Source organism: Hermetia illucens, chromosome 4 (assembly GCF_905115235.1).
Source record: "Hermetia illucens chromosome 4, iHerIll2.2.curated.20191125, whole genome shotgun sequence".
NCBI lineage: Eukaryota > Metazoa > Arthropoda > Insecta > Diptera > Stratiomyidae > Hermetia > Hermetia illucens.
Window position 1 is genome coordinate 75,014,524 of NC_051852.1, and position 16,857 is coordinate 75,031,380.

Sequence of the window (16,857 nt, forward strand, 5' to 3'; positions counted from 1 at the left end):
ACACCAATGAAAACGATAGTGATGAAGATCACGGCGATACTCTTGAAATAAAACTTGTAAAGAAGAGGGAAGCGTTAGAGGCACTGCATACTTTAACAAAATTTTTTGAACAGCGTGAAACCGAACCAAAGATATTCGAAAATATTATCGCTCTTGAAAGAAACGTTGAAAATGTGGTCACTGATAAACAAACAAAAATATTTGATTTTTTCAAAACTTAATATCTATGAGATAGACACTCATTCCATTTATGTATTCGACTGATTACAGTGACGACTTATGAAATAAAGAATCTTTGATATTTATATACTCTTTTTAATTTTATTTATCATGCGGATTATTTATTTGTATTTAAATGAAAACTCAAAGTTGCTGTTATACTAAATACACCAGGTGATTTTAAAAACCTGGATAAAAGGAATTTTTTGCTGAAAGCCTCTGTATAAGGAAAACTGGATAAATGGAAAACTTGTTTATAAGGAATTTAAGTGAGTTTCCCTTGCAATTCCTTATATCCAGGTTCGACTGTATTTTTGACGCGCCATTTTTCATGGAGCCTGCAGTGTTGCTTGGGTTGCATCAATTCTATATTGCAATAATTCAGCAAGCAGGAAACAAGTCGGGAAACCAGAAGCTGGATGCTTCAGCCTGCCTGCCTGCCTCTCGCAGGTACAAACACAAAACAGCACCACTTGCTATATGTAAAGGGATTCACAGACCACACGTTCGTGACAATCGGACAAGCCGTTTCCGAATAAATCAGGTATCATAGACAGACAGAGAGGGAGTGAACAGTGAACTTGCAGCCTTCGATCGATTTGCCACTGAGCGACGAACGGGTCAGAAGGCAATAAGTAGACCAAGGGCAGAAAGGGCATGCCTATAGGAAAGCCCGCAGAACTAAACTTCTGAACACTATGGGGATTAAGTAATTAAGATTACTTATTTATATTTTTATTAAAATATTTAAGCGAACTCAATGCGAATTCTATACAGCAAACTCAACGCGAATTCTATACAGCAAACTTAACTCAAATTCTATTTTTTTAATTCAAAAAGGACTTCCGTATTCTTTAGCAATTAAATTCGAAATAAATTTCGAATGCTGCGAATCCTGCCGCGCCACATCACTCCGCCCCCAGATGAAACCTAGGGGGTTTCAGCGACTGATCCCCGAACTTCGTTCGCCGTTAATCCACAAAGCGGACACGACGTTGCTTCGGGGCGCACGCGGGTTTCAGCCTGGACAAAGAGACCGCCTTTTTGTGACCACCGATCTCGAGCTGGAAGAAATGTTCTCCCCGCTCGAGAACGCGGTACGGGCCCTCATATGGAGGCTGCAGCGGCTTCCGGACGGCATCCGTTCTGATCAGCACATGCGTGCATGTGTCCAGTTCCTTGGGCGAACAAGCAGGTATGGACGAGTGTCGAGTGGGTGGTGGCGCCTTGATGCGCCGGAGATTGTCCCTCAGCAGACGCACCAACCCCGACTCCGTGAGACCCGATCTCTTGTCGAAGACCGGATCGCTTGGGAGTCTTGGGTTCTCCCCGTAAACCAGCTCCGCGGGGCTGGCAGCAAATTCCTCTCGGCGGGTTGTACGAAGGCCGAGTAGGACGAGAGGCAAGACTTGCGTCCAGGACGGGTCGTCGCGTGCCATAATGGCGGCTTTCAGCGTCCGGTGCCAACATTCCAACATCCCATTGGATTGTGGGTGGTATGCCGTAGTCCGCTGGCGTTTAAAACCAAGGAGTTTGCCTAACTCGGAGAAAAGGGTGGACTCAAATTGCATTCCCTGATCAGTGATGATCACTGCAGGGACGCCAAAGCGAGGTATCCACTCTCGACAGAGGGCTTCAGCACATGATTGCGCCGTGATGTCTTTCAGAGGTATTGCCTCAGGCCACCGCGTGAACCTGTCGATGATTGTGAGGCAATACTTATAACCATGCGAGTCTCGCAAAGGCCCTATAATGTCGAGGTGTATGGTGTGGAAACGCTTGGTAGTGCGGGGGAATGAGCCCACTTCTTTCCTAACATGCCTGGAGACTTTACATTTTTGGCATGCGATGCACTCTCTGGCCCAGGAATTAATATCCTTGTTCATGGAGGGCCAGAAGTATTTTCCGGTGACTAACCGGTTTGTTGTCCTGATGCCGGGGTGCGCCAAGTCATGAACTGCGTGGAACACTTCCTTGCGAAATGTGGCCGGAATGTATGGCCGAGGTCCCTTTTCCGAGTCTTCGCAGCAGAGCGAGAGGTTTGAACCGAAGATGGGCAACTCCCGAAATTTGTATTTGGGGTTGGACTTGAGGCTCTGAAGTGCTGCGTCATCCACTTGCGCCTTGGCAATAGCCGAGAAATCGAGTGAGGCGGGGATGTTAACTTCGGAGACACGAGACAAAGCGTCAGCAACAATGTTGTCCTTCCCGGACACGTGCTGGATGTCCGACGTAAACTGGCTTATGAAGCTCAGGTGTCGAAGCTGACGAGGGGACGCTTTGTCGGGCTTCTGTTTCAAAGCGAACGTGAGAGGCTTATGGTCCGTGAACACTGTGAACGGCCTGCCTTCTAGGGAGAAACGGAAGTATTTGATGGACAGGTATGCGGCGAGCAGTTCGCGATCGTAGGTGCTGTAGTTCCGTTGAGCGGGATTCAACTGCTTCGAGAAGAAGCTCAACGGCTGCCAAACTTGGTTCACCTTTTGGTGAAGGGCAGCACCTACTGCGATGTCAGAGGCATCAACAAAAACGGCTAGGGGTGCATCTTGAAGAGGGAATGCCAAGAGTGTAGCGTCAGCCAGTTGTTGACGAGATTTGTCAAACGCGCAGATAGCCTCTTCAGACCACACGATCTCTCGTGTGTCCTTAGTTTTGGGGCCAGACAAGTACGCGTTCAAAATGGACTGGAGATGGGCGGCCTTGGGCAGGAAACGACGGTAGAAGTTTAGCATGCCCAAGAACCTCCTCAACTCCCTCACTGTCTTTGGACGCGGGAAGCTTGTTATCGCTTGCACCTTGTCTGGGTCGGGCTGTATTCCTTCAGGGGAAATGAAATGGCCGAGGAATCTCACCTGTTGTTGAAGGAATTTGCATTTCTCAACGTTTAGGACTAAACCGGCCTCAAGGAGACGTTGAAAAATGCACTCGAGATGGGCTAAGTGCTCAGACTCAGTGGAAGAAGCGACCAAAACATCATCCAAATATACGAAACAGAATTCGAGGTTTCGCAGGACTGAGTGAATGAACCTTTGAAAGGTTTGCGCCGCATTGCACAATCCGAAAGTCATTCGGGTGAACTCGAAGAGTCCAAAGGGTGTGCATATTGCCGTCTTTGGAATGTCTTCAGGAGCTACTGGGATTTGGTGATAAGCCTTGGTTAAGTCCAAGGTCGAAAAGATGCGGCAATTTGCGAGGTGATGCGCAAAGTCGTGGATGAGTGGAATTGGATATCGGTCAGGAACAGTCTGTGCATTTAGCCTTCTGTAATCCCCACATGGGCGCCATTCGCCATTTGGCTTAGGGACCATATGCAGTGGGGAAGACCAACAGCTGTTTGAGGGCCTGCAGATACCCTGTTGAACGAGTTGTTCAAACTCTTTCCGTGCAATTGCCAGTTTCTGAGATGGTAGAGGACGCACCTTCGAGAAGATCGGGGAACCAGTAGTGATAATGTGGTGCTGCACATTGTGCTTCACTGGTTTGGAGAGACTACAGTTGGTAGTAATCTGGCTGAACTTTTGGAGAAGTGCCCGAACACGAGAGTCGGTAATGTCTTCTAAAAGAACGGAAAGATTATTGCCTGGGTGAGATACCATATGTCCCGACGAATTAAGGTTGGTCGTGGAATCTATAAGAGACTTGTTTTGCAAGTCCACCAGCAATCCATAGTGACACAGGAAGTCTGCGCCTAGTATGGGGAAGCTGACATCCGCCAGGATGAAACGCCACGAAAACGTCCTACGCAAGCCAAGACTCACGTCCACTTGCCTATATCCGTAAGTATTGATGCGGGAGGAATTTGCTGCCGCAAGTTTGAGCGGTTGAGGGAAAAGTTGATGATGCTGGGGTACGGGAAGAACCGAAACCTCCGCACCCGTGTCGACGAGGTAGTTGCGCCTGCTGAGGGGGTCGAAAATAGTTAGGCGACGTGGTGCTGCGTTCTGGGTGGCCGCCGCCAAGACCCCCCGCGGACCTAGTTTTTTGCGGTAGAAGAGAATCTACACGGTAGCGTACATCTTGTCGCTTTATCCCCGAATCTGCGGTGGTACCAGCAAATCCCTGGGTCCGTGGACTGTCTTGACGACCTGCTACCTGATCGCCCTTTTCGGATGGCAGACCGCGAGCGTGCTCGCGATCTGGCGCCCGAACGCTGAGCGTCCAACGTCGCCCGCATCTCGGCCATACTGGCTGTTAATGCAGCAATCTCGCGCCTCAATTCACCCACCTCATCCGACGGTGGTTGAACGGCCGCCAAGGTTGGGCGTACGTACACCTCCTGAACCTGGTCGGCCGTCGCTGCCAGTTCCTCCAAGGAACCGGAGACGCAAGCGAGGATCGCCTGGGTGCCCTCCGGGAGCCGACGCAGCCAGAGCGACTTGATCAGGTCTTCGCCGATCTTACTCCCACCCAATTGCCTCATTTCAGCAATTGGCTGGGAGTTCGATCACCTAAGGTTAAACCTGCCAGCAAGTGGTCTAATTTTGCCGACTCGCTTGCCGACAGGCGCCTGATCAACTCGCTCTTGAGCTGCACATACGATGTCGACTTCACCACGTCGGACACCAGAAGTATGGACTCTTCGTCCAGGCCGACCACCGCGTAGTTGAAACGGGTCGCGTCCGATGTGATGCCGGACATTTGGAATTGCGCTTCCAAATGCACGAACCACAGCTCGGGGTTCCGCCGCCAAAACGGAGGAACGCGTACGGCGAGGGCGGTCACTTGCGGGTCCGATGGGCCTGCCGTGTCTTTATTGTCAAAAGACATTTTTCTTACAGAGAAGTACGAGATTGAGATGTAAACGCGGTGAGTTTATACTGAAACGCGGTAAACTTTACACCGACACGGCAGGTCGCACCCACAAATGCACGGAAGAAACGAGAAAAAACGAAGCGGACGCTATTCAGCGCAGACCAAAAACACCACCAATGAGAATGGAGGACTCGCGATGCTAAACACCTGCACGCCGTCTCTTGCAGCGATTTCAATTTTTTTATTACTATTTTTTTTTAACTGAATAAATAAATAAATATTATATATAAATGAATAATAATTTCTCTTAAGTATAACTCCTCGTTGTTTGTCGGCTGTAGCTGCGGCGTTGGCGGTGCTGGGGACGTCCGTTTGTTGCCGTTGTTGATCGTTGTGGCAATGATGACTAGTCCGGTGCGTGAAAGGTGTTGTGCAGGAGGGCGTGCGTACGGGAAGTCGCGTGAAAATCCACTTCTGGTGAGGGTCCGACGTGTGTCGCGCAGTACACTGTGTAGAGAAGGTTTTCTCGCTCAAATGCCGCGTCGGGGTCACCAATTAAGTAATTAAGATTACTTATTTATATTTTTATTAAAATATTTAAGCGAACTCAATGCGAATTCTATACAGCAAACTCAACGCGAATTCTATACAGCAAACTTAACTCAAATTCTATTTTTTTAATTCAAAAAGGACTTCCGTATTCTTTAGCAATTTTCAACTTAATAATTAAATTCAGTGACAGGTCTGAAAAAACATAATTACTGCGATCTTCCACTCCCTTGGCGTGCCACGCAAAGTGGATAGATCCGCGCCATCTATTCGCTCGCAACATTCGAAATAAATTTCGAATGCTGCGAATCCTGCCGCGCCACAGGGAAAAGGTCTCTGGCGACGATTGGTGTTCCCACCTACTTCGCTGCTACTGTCGATAGCTATAATACTCACAAGAGCGGACACTCTAGTATAATGCCGATGATAGAGCCAAGGAGTGCATAGCCTCCGTGGGTATCCCACAAGACTCTGTATTGGACCCACTACTGTGGAACATCAAGTATAATGATGTACTTAACCTTGCAGTTCCGGAGGAGGCCACGGTGGTGGGTTACGCTGATGACATAGCACTGGTTAGAGAGTTCTAGACTGGCACTCGCGGAGGTAAAGACGGAAGCGGCCCTCATCACTAAGCGCCGTAAGAGAAATTACGCCTCCATTAGAACTGGGAATCGTATCAGAACTTCCTAGCTGGTCATCAAATACTGTTGATGTGCCGGGGTGCCACACCCCTCCGGGACTAAATTTTTTTTTCGAAGTAACCACAAAAACCAATTACATGGTCGATTCTAGACACAAAACATGTTTAGTGAAAATTGTTCGTACAAGTAGTCGTTTTCGAGTTATTCATGTTCAAACATGTCACTTTTTTCATCGAAAAACTGCGGTTTTTCGCGAATAGCTCGAAAACCATACATTTCATGCAGAATAGAAACAGAAACAAAGCACATTAAACCAAAAAAAAGAATAGATTTAATTTTTTTGTAGGTACAATACGGACGGAGCTATGACTTGTCAAACGTAAATTCATGTGTCAAAAAAATTAGTACTTTCAAGTCTGACTGTAATTACGCCGTATTCCTAGCGAAATAATGAAAACCTGTTTTTCCTATTGGCTAGTGCTAATTTTTTGGTCTTGTAAAGACCGATATTTCGGGAATCACTAACAAGTCTTGTTAGCACTGATGAAAGGAGCAAGTGGTTCCCGACATACCGGTATTTGCAAGACCAATAAACTAACACTAGCGCATAAGAAAAATAAGTTTTTATTACTTCAGATGCTTTCAAGGTTAAATAATGCAAAATCAGTAACTTTTGGTGGAAATTAATCTAAAGCTCTTTTAAAGCGCTTGGAAAGACCTTTAAAATGAGGTAGAAGTTGATCCGGCGAAACGCGAATTGCAGAAACGCAAATAGTGTATAAAAATGTTCCCTTAAAAAATACATATAAATTTTCAAACTTTCATTGCAATTGGTTGAACGGTTTGGGAGTCTATCGATTCCAAATGGATATAAATACAACTTCCAATTTAAAAGTTTTGTATAAAACAAAACCTTATATAAATCGATCCGCTATCTGTCTGTCTGTCTGTTACATGCACTTTTCTCCAAAACGAATGTACCCATTCAAACGAAATTTCGTGGATATATTGGAGCTATGAAATACCACGCATACAGCGAGTTACATAAATTTACGTGGAATACATCGACAGGGAGGATGTAAACAATTTTTCCACTGTATGTAGTCACGTGGGGTATCAAATGAAAGGTTTCGATTAGTAATTTCCGAAACTGATATTAGTTTTGAGATAAATTGCAAACGCTCGAATAATTAATCAAAATGTGCACACTTAAAGCGAGACAGGATTCACTCTCGGAAAATACTCAATCCAAATTTAGGTGAACTTCTTCACATTCACTAAAAATGTTGAACTAATAGTGTGAAATATATGCGGCCGACTATTATCAATGCAGTGCTTTCCAGATCAAATTATTCGTATAAATGGCTATTTAAAAAATTGAAGGCAATTAAATTTTTAACCACGCACACATAGAAGTGACTAATAGTCATTCACTCATTGTTGCGCACATGGGGGAACAGAAAACCTTTTATATTTGAAACGTCTAGTTTTCGATTTCCCGACTTCATATATACTTAATAGATTTGAGTGGGCAATTGTTGTATTTTTACCAAGCAAGTAATGTATATGTAACATATATATTATGTCAGAATTATCAAAGTCCTAGAAATTACACTGAAGTAACCACTTTGTCCTACTATACTTTCGTTAATAATAGTACAATTTCCACCAAACTTAATAGGATAAGTTGCTTAATATAGGCTATTTAAAAAATGATATTTTTTAAAGAAATTTTGGAGAAAATCATACGTTTTTCCGAAACTACAGACCTTAAAATAACCAAATTTTTAAAATTTATTGCGAGGTATTAAACACAGTAGATTCTCAAGGAATTCGGCTTACTTTCAATTTATATGAGAAAACCAGGGTTTGTTTTTATTAATTTTTATATCAAAAATTCAGGTAATTTCATTATTTTGCTCATAGATCTGTTATTATTTAACCCACTGACTTCTATCTTCCTTCATTTTAAAGGCCATCTCAAGCACTTCAAAAAGCTCTGGTTCAATTTCCACGACAAAATTGCTAGCTTTGTGTTATTTGATGTTAAAATATTTATTTTGTGAGTTTCCATTTGACCAGCCATAACTAAGTCCATATTGCTCCTATAAAAACATAAAAAGAGTTATTATTAAGGTTTCGTGTGAAAAAAAACCTTATTAAAATCGATTCAATATCTGTTTGTCCGTCAGTCTGTCACGCTCGATTTACCCGGAAACGGCTGAACAGATTGTCAGTAAATTTTGTGAGAACACGTGGTCTGTGCGCCCCTTTACATGCAGCGAGTGGCGCCATTTTGTGTTCGAAGGTGGGGTCTCCATACATATAAAATGAATTTGTATGAACGGCAGGGCCCATGCAGTCGCTGTGGTTTTCCTTTTTTGGTTTTTTTAGTTATTTGCATATCAGTGTCAATTACTCAAGGGAAACATGTGTATATATGCATGTGTAAAAAAGCTTGCAGGTAGTAACCAATGTAATAGACACATCTGTACCTAGTTTCCAGCGGTTTTTTTTTCGTACCTGCTTTTGTACACGGAGTATAGTAGAAATGCGTAAAGATGCGTCAGATCAATTTATCAATGCGGTAATAGCCATTTGTCCATCCAGGATGCACACAGTATTTATGTCGTTGATATGTATGTTAATATATGTATCTTGGAGTTTGACAAAATATGACGGTGATGTCTTATACATATTCTTAGTTATATACGAATGGAAAATCGTAGAGTATTTCTCACATAAGATAAACGCAAAACCTTTATATCCGAAGCGCCCAACTTCCGGTATCCCGACTTGTTTTTGTTATTAAATATGCTTTCTTTCTGCTTTATCTTTTTTTTCTTCAGCCTTTGTTCTATTCACAAGCGGGGTCGACTCGTCGTGATCGGTTTCGCCATTTGCCTCTATCAAATGTCTTATCTGGATGCAGTCGCGAAGCTTTTAAATCCCCATCACAATAAGTCGAAAACTCCCGCTTACACGGAAAATTTTCAGACAACATTTTTTCCATAAAATTGACCATTTAATCGAGTTCTGCGAGAAAGGGTGCCTTATCCTTTATGCTCCTGCCTTGTTTTTAGAATGAATTTAAGAGGGTCTTTTGAATTTTTTTTACAAAATATAGTATTATACCATTAACTTTATTTGAACAAATAATGGAATGAGATGTATCTTAAGGCCTAGATTTCGTGATTTTGGCGGCTAGGTTCTGAGAACACACTGTTACGGTACGTACTTTTATCCTAACCCGCTCACTTCCCACCGGAGGTTGGAAGCTAGGCTAGTTCTGAGAAGTGCTAACTAAGCTCTTTCGTTTGATACCCCACATGACTATATTGTGATACAACTATGCCTGCCGGGTAAATCGAGTGTGCCAGACACTCATTGAATCGAAATTAAGAATTTTTTGTTTTATACAAAACTATACCGTACAATGTTTCTGAGCCCGTTGCTGCTGGTGATTCATATTCCACGCCAAAAATAAGGACAAACTATTCGCTTACAACCTTTGACAATTGTAAATGCGAAAGGATTGGTTTTTGGATGCATACACATTTTATGACAAATGAAAGTAGAATTTCACCAGGGTGCAGGCTTTGAGGTCGCCATAAGAAAATGTGTGAATGTATATTAGGATGAGCACCCGTCAACCATATTTTTAAGGAGTTCGGAAGTCAGACAATTCTCAATGCATTCTTCTACGGAAACGGAAGGTTTCATTCGTTACCTTCAGTTGGTCCAATATTCAATTGGAAAACTTTAATTAACGCATCCCACATACCCAGTTTGCTTAGGAATGGTATTATCGTTTATAAGGTTGCGTTACTCTACGAGTGTTATTTTGCTTGAAAAAGTGGACATTTTTAAATATTTGGCACGCGGTAAGATGATGTGTAATTTCCAAATATAAGTTTTTAGTCATGGTCGCTGATTCCCTCGTGTCTGATAGTCGCCAGCATTTATCTTTACACATTATTTCCCTGCGGCGTCATATATAATTTATGATAATGGTTTGCCTGGATGACGTTTTCGTAAAAGGGAAGCGCAGCCTTAAATTAATAAAGATTTTGACAAGGTGTTGGGAAATTTCCAAAATGCCAGCCATGTGACGGGGTCGTTGGATTTTGCATGTTGTGTGGGCCCTCAAGTGATAATAACACATTTTCTGTCATGTCCTAATGGTCTCAGGCACCACCTCCACATCACATTCTCAAGACAAGTGATGGAACTTGAAAAGACCATGTACCCCTCGTCCTGTTCAGTACCAAAACAATGTTTAATATTATTGGCCAAAATTCAAAGAAAAGTATTGTTGAATGACTGCAAACTTGAAAATATAAAATTGAAATTGACTCCTTGAGATATTTATCAAATGAAAATATCTGTAAAATTAGAAATTATAAATTCAGCGTCGTTGTCAATTATTAAGGCATGCAGCTGACCGTGGGAAGTGTTTTCAAGGGTAGGCCAAGCGGGTGCTATCGCATGGTGAACGTAGTTTTGCGAACATTTTGGCGTATTCGGCGTGTGATTTATTCTCCTACAATAACAAAAACAATAACACAGGAAAACTAGATGAGGAAATTCTTTCACACACGAATTTCAAACTTATTTTTGAATTTTGATTCGAGGAGAAAAAATAAGATCGTGTCAGACGGAGCACGTTCGAATAACAGTGGCACAAGAAATTCAACAACTTTGAATCTGGTTGTGGAGAATTTGATAAGAATGAAAGTTATGATTTCGATTCCCAAAAATACTGTAACAGGAGAGTGTTAGGATCAGAGTTACTTCAACCTACTTTAAGGGCCATTTAAAACTTCAGCATTTGAATCGCGACTACTAGTTGATTTATTAAACTCAAGGTGGACCTATATGAGTTGAATAAGGGGGTGATGAAGTATTCCGCTTCATATGATTCAGAAGCTTATAAGTCGTGTTTCACCAGAGTTTGAAAAGATGTAAGAACCTATAAACAAATTTGGTATTTATGATATTAGTTGGATTAAGGAAAATGCACCTTTCAAACCTGAGCTAAAATCGACTTCAAATTTAATTTGAAAGCTGCAATGGGGGTGGTTCGAGCGAAATGCCGTTTGAAATAATAAAATTAACTGATGTGAATACTTCCCTCTTTTTTTTTTGGTGCAGCTGACTGACTCTATGTTGTTCTGCTCAGCGAATAGGTTGAGTTTTCGATTCTGCTGTCAAAATTGCACAGCACAAATAAATGTCGAAGTTTTCATGTGAACTTGTGACCTTGATATCAGCTACTGCTATTGTACCCATTCCTACTGCCATGTACATATTGTTAATATTGCTATTGTGCACTTATATATATTTTCTAAGCAAAATTACGCAAGTCTCTGAATTTTTGTCATACTAGATAAATTTCGGAGGAAGTAGTAAAAGCCTCACTTGTAAACTAGAAGTTCTTGTCAGTTTAGGGAAAGTAAGTCAATTAGAGGGTCGAAACACAAAAAATTCCTGATAGTAAATAAGTAATGATAACAATATGATGACGTCAAAGGCAAAGACAATATTTACAACGAGCCATTGAAGAAAACATGATCTTGCATATATACAAATGGGACGAACCTTCAGGATCATTCCGCTTTTCAATAAACTCCAACTGGTTGATGTAAGTTTTTCGGATAGTGCAGATAATGACTGATACTTAATAAAACAGGTAGAAAACATTTAATTTTCACCTGCACTGTTTATATGTAAAATGGAAAATTTTATCTGCTACATTTTGCTATTTTCTTTTTTTTTTGTTTTGATTAAGATAAAATTTCTCTTATGAAGAGTCGTCTCCTCTTTAACGGAAAATGACTCTTAGGAGCTAAAGTCAGGCGTCAGCAGGAATCTACCCACTCGAAGGTGTCGTTTCTACTCGTATTGCAACGGGTAAAGAGTGGGGTGGTTTTTAGACGTTTTGTGTAATTTCTTCTTGAATTTTCTAAAAAACTAATCTCGGAGTTTATAAACGTCGTGACGCCTCCAATTCCTTGCCAGTTAACTAACGTACTCCATCGAGTGCAGATTGTGACAAGGAAAAGTTTTGTGATACTCCGAAAAGAACCCAGACTCCAAGATGTCTTTGGAACGTGCAGTTCGTGCCAAGGTATGAGTACATTTGCTTTTTTTGCAATTGTGCAGATACTAGTGACTTGTGTGTTAACAATAATTTTATAATGAACTCGATTAGATTGCGCTCAAGCGCAACCCTGAGATGGACAAAGAAGCCCAAGAATGGATTGAAACCATTCTTGGTGCGAAGTTCCCGGCTGGGGTCGCTTACGAAGATCACATTAAGGACGGTATCATCCTTTGCAAATTGATCAACAAATTGGCTCCAGGATCTGTGGGAAAAATCAACGAATCTGGTGGCCAGTTCAAGATGATGGAGAACATCAACAACTTCCAAAAAGCTATCCAAGCTTACGGAGTAGCTGAAATCGATGTTTTCCAGACTGTCGATTTATGGGAAAAGAAGGATATTGCCAACGTGACCAACACAATCTTCGCCATTGGACGTGCGGTAAGGGTCTTTAGAAAATAATCATGAATTAAAAGTCTAATCAATAAGGTCTCTTTTGCAGAGCTACAAGCACCCTGAGTGGAAGGGACCATACTTGGGACCCAAGCCAGCTGATGAGTGCAAACGTGACTTCACAGAGGAACAATTGGCCGCTGGTAAGACAGTTATCGGTCTTCAAGCTGGCTCTAACAAGGGGGCTACTCAAGCTGGACAGAATATTGGTGCCGGCCGTAAGATCTTGCTTGGAAAGTAAAACATTTATTTTACCATTTCCACCCTACATTGAAGAAATACCAATATTCTTGAAATCGAAATATAAAATCTATTTTTATATTTATATTTAAGGGTCGCTTTTTACTATCATACATCTTTACAAAACCTTAAGTCATATGTTTTCTATTTAAATATACGATAATTTTCGAAAAAATTAGCAACAGTTTCTTCAGTAAAATTCGCAAACCAATACACTCAAGTCTGCCATGTCTTCCAACCAACTGATAATATCCCACATCATTTTGAATCAACCAAAGTTTCCAATGACTTACCTCATTTTATTATTTTCCAAAAAAATCAAAATAATCGTCTGACTTGAACAAAAAGAGCATTTCTTCACTGTTCGAACGCATAATTTCGCCCGTTACTGTTTATAAATAATTTCCACAATTTTCCTTGCCGATGGTTTTCCTCGTCTCATTTTCTCGAAATTATTTCTTATGAAATTTTCTGCTATTGGAAACTGCACCAATACTAAGAAAGGTATGGTAAGCGTCAGTCGGAATTCCACCCACTCGTAGGCTTCTTCTCCACTCACTTTAATATTCTGACGAAGAGGCGAATATTTTTGAAAGTTTTGTGTTTTTTTTCGCGAAACTTCCAAGGAACTACGCTGCCCATTTATAAGCGTCGTTCCTGCAATCCATTGCTAGTTAACTAACGTACTCCAACGAGTGCAGATTGTAAGGAGAAGTTTTGTGATAGTATTATAGAAAGTCCTAAATTACCATGTCTTTGGAACGTGCAGTTCGTGCCAAGGTAGGAGAACACTTTTTGGAATTTGTCGTTCTTGTACGGTCAAACAGTGGAACGTGCATTAACTGTTGTTTCAATGTGCTTACGAATAGATTGCGCTCAAGCGCAACCCTGAGATGGACAAGGAAGCCCAAGAATGGATTGAAACCATCATTGGCGAAAAATTCCCCGCTGGAGTGGCCTACGAAGATCACATCAAGGACGGTATCATCCTCTGTAAATTGATCAACAAATTGGCTCCAGGATCTGTGGCGAAAATCAACGAATCTGGCGGTCAGTTCAAGATGATGGAAAACATCAACAACTTCCAAAAAGCTATCCAAGCCTACGGCGTAGCTGAAATCGATGTCTTCCAAACAGTCGATTTGTGGGAGAAAAAGGACATTTCTCAAGTTACTAACACAATCTTCGCCCTAGGACGTGCGGTAAGCATTTCTAGGGAATTGCCAAAACGTGTTGATTACCTAAAATAAACAATACCCTTTCTAGACCTACAAACACCCTGAATGGAATGGACCATACTTGGGACCCAAGCCAGCTGATGAGTGCAAGCGCGAATTCACAGAAGAGCAGTTGGCCGCTGGAAAGACCGTCATCGGTCTCCAGGCTGGATCCAACAAGGGTGCAACACAAGCTGGCCAGAATATTGGTGCAGGCCGCAAAATCTTGCTCGGAAAGTGAAAGCCTAATTGGAATTTCCACTTCGCACCGAAGGAGTCAACACCAATTTTCTTGAAAATGTAAAGAATATAAAAGTTATTTTTATATTTATATTTAAGGGTCGCTTTTTTTTATCATACGTCTTTATAAACACCAATTCCCAAGTTTTATAATCAAATAGATTTAACTTATCCAAAACATACAAACCCCATTTTTTTCATACCCTCAATAATTTATTGACTTACCTGCCATTCCTAAGCATCATCTGCATTTCCAAAGAAGCATCTGTCTGCTGGAAAGTGCTGCTCAGATAAGAAAGTATCTGAAAAGTCGAGAAATCATGTAAATTATGTACTTGAATTGCTCCATGCCAAATTTGGGACCGACGCGACGCCACTAGCACGTTACGAAGTGTGAAATAATTTCGTTGAAACTTCGTTACATTCGGGGAGTCTGTGATTCTGTTTCACTTTACTCGATAAAATTGTTTATGTGATCTATAAAAAGACTGGTCCATTTCGAAAAACACTTTCATGGAATGATCACATAAACATTGGGTCCGATCCACCGTATGTGTTATGTAATGGAAATTTTTTAATTGTAAATGATCTAAATTGAAATTCTTTTCAGGAAGCTTTCAAGCTGCTTTTTGGAAGCTAGATTCTGTTTATAAAATTTTATTCATTATTCTGTATTCTGTTGCGAACGCACCAATACTGTTTATCTTGTCGATCTAAGGGACAGATCTGTGGATCTTTCCGAATTTTTTTTATCACTCATGAAATCAAGTAGGCTCGCTTCACTTGGCTGAGAACTCGGTGATAGGAAATGCTCTACAGTCATGAAACGTTGAGATCTTGAAGGCATAACAGCTTTTCAGATTTATTATATAATATAATTACAATCAGGGGCCCGTCGTACCTTTAGGAATCCTTTCTCTAGTGAAAAATATATCTTGGATTTCACTAGTGTCTTATATTGTTTCCCTAGTCACTCGACAGATCTTCTAGTTTTACCGTTATAGCTTCAGCAGAATGTGTTGTGTCCTCTACAGTAGCCGAAGGAACAGTCGATTTGTAATCGGTTCTTCGGATAAAGAACATTTGAAAAGGCTAACTCACAGAGTGGTGTTTCAGCTTCTGTAATGGAGGGTAGTTTTGCTGCCTGCGTGAAAGTGGCTAAGTCTGATATGTGAATTAAAAATTTAAAGTTAGGAACATAATTTCCTTCATCGGAAGGTTTTTATATATTGAAGGAATCGTTTTATCTTTACCTGAAGGCCACCGGTGGAACTTCCCAATTCTTTAAGGTGGAGAAAGAATGTTTTGCTGAGTTTCGTTTTATTGATTTTTATAATGATTTTACGGACCTGTGCTCCTATTGCGGAAGTTTACCGTTATATGGTTAGATAAGTGATATTCTCCGCAGCTTTCTCCCCGACGTATTGCAAGGCTTGCTTTAGTGTTGGGACTGTAGACGATCTCTTCCAAATTTTGGCAAGTTCCAAACAGGAATACAATTTTTGTCTAGACATTTTAGTCTCGTGTTCCAATTGATATATATTAGTGAAACATCCGCTTTAATTCTTTTATTTAAAATAGATAATAATTTTATATTTTACCTGGACTGTTTCGAATTTGAGGATTGATTTTAGTTATGTTGGGCTTTTTCTAAATCAGTCTTTGTTCCATTCTACCCAAAATGTGAGCCATTGTCAACTTGCTCTTCAGTAAGTTGCTCGAAATTCACTAGATGGCACTGTCTGTCCTGTAGTTGAAGTTATCTTCAATTAAAGTTGAGGTTAGCTTTTGAGTTGTTCTCCACCGGATACGTTTCCCTACGCGGAGAACACATTAAAAGGAATTCAGCGTAGCGACATTGACTATTGACCGTTATTTCTGTTTAATAAATATTATTGGCAGTGATTCATAAAGTATCCTAATTTACTCGTCGCAACACCTCCGAAAAGAAAACGCCGATCCCAACGTTTCATCAGCAAGCAATACTTTGCGAAAACGTATCTTCCAACTGATTGATTGATTGAAGGGACGATAACTACTCATACCTGAACAAACAAAGCTAAATTTGAAGGTTTATCAACCCAACCTAAATTCAATACAGTGGAATCCCGATAATTCATACATCGATTATTCGTATTTCTCGTTAATTCGTACAAACTTGCCGGTCCCCAGAGTTCATTTTCTTTATACTGTACTCCCGATAATTGGTAATCCCGATATGTCGTACTATATCGTCAATCCCTTGACGATACGAATTATCAGGATTCTACTGTATATAAATATCAAAATTCTTATAAAACATTTTCTTCCACGATTTTGTACGAAACATCGAGATTACCAATTATCGGGAGAGCAAGATAAAGAAAATTAACTTTGGGGACCGACAAATTTGTACGAATTAACCGGATATACGGAAATAATCAGCAACTTCTTCCGG

The 16,857-nt window shown here is 41.2% G+C and overlaps 3 protein-coding genes across 3 annotated transcripts in view; 2 read left to right on the forward strand and 1 right to left on the reverse strand.

Moving 5' to 3' along the window:
- Nucleotides 1-14,766, reverse strand: part of LOC119653484 — a 55,178-nt gene extending 40,412 nt beyond the window's left edge. The window contains exon 1 of the mRNA XM_038058112.1: nucleotides 14,646-14,766. Coding sequence (XP_037914040.1) covers nucleotides 14,646-14,652 — 7 coding nt within the window. The 5' untranslated portion in view covers nucleotides 14,653-14,766. The remainder of the gene's footprint in view (nucleotides 1-14,645) is intronic.
- On the forward strand, nucleotides 12,134-13,055 carry LOC119653482 (muscle-specific protein 20-like). Its single transcript, XM_038058109.1, has 3 exons — nucleotides 12,134-12,294; nucleotides 12,379-12,711; nucleotides 12,773-13,055. Exons 1-3 carry the CDS (start codon nucleotides 12,265-12,267, stop codon nucleotides 12,962-12,964), a joined length of 555 nt encoding a protein of 184 aa, XP_037914037.1. The 5' UTR covers nucleotides 12,134-12,264; the 3' UTR covers nucleotides 12,965-13,055.
- Nucleotides 13,583-14,602, forward strand: LOC119653483 (muscle-specific protein 20-like). The gene is made up of 3 exons (XM_038058110.1): nucleotides 13,583-13,743; nucleotides 13,833-14,165; nucleotides 14,230-14,602. Exons 1-3 carry the CDS (start codon nucleotides 13,714-13,716, stop codon nucleotides 14,419-14,421), a joined length of 555 nt encoding a protein of 184 aa, XP_037914038.1. The 5' UTR covers nucleotides 13,583-13,713; the 3' UTR covers nucleotides 14,422-14,602.
- Nucleotides 14,767-16,857: the final 2,091 nt, after the last annotated feature.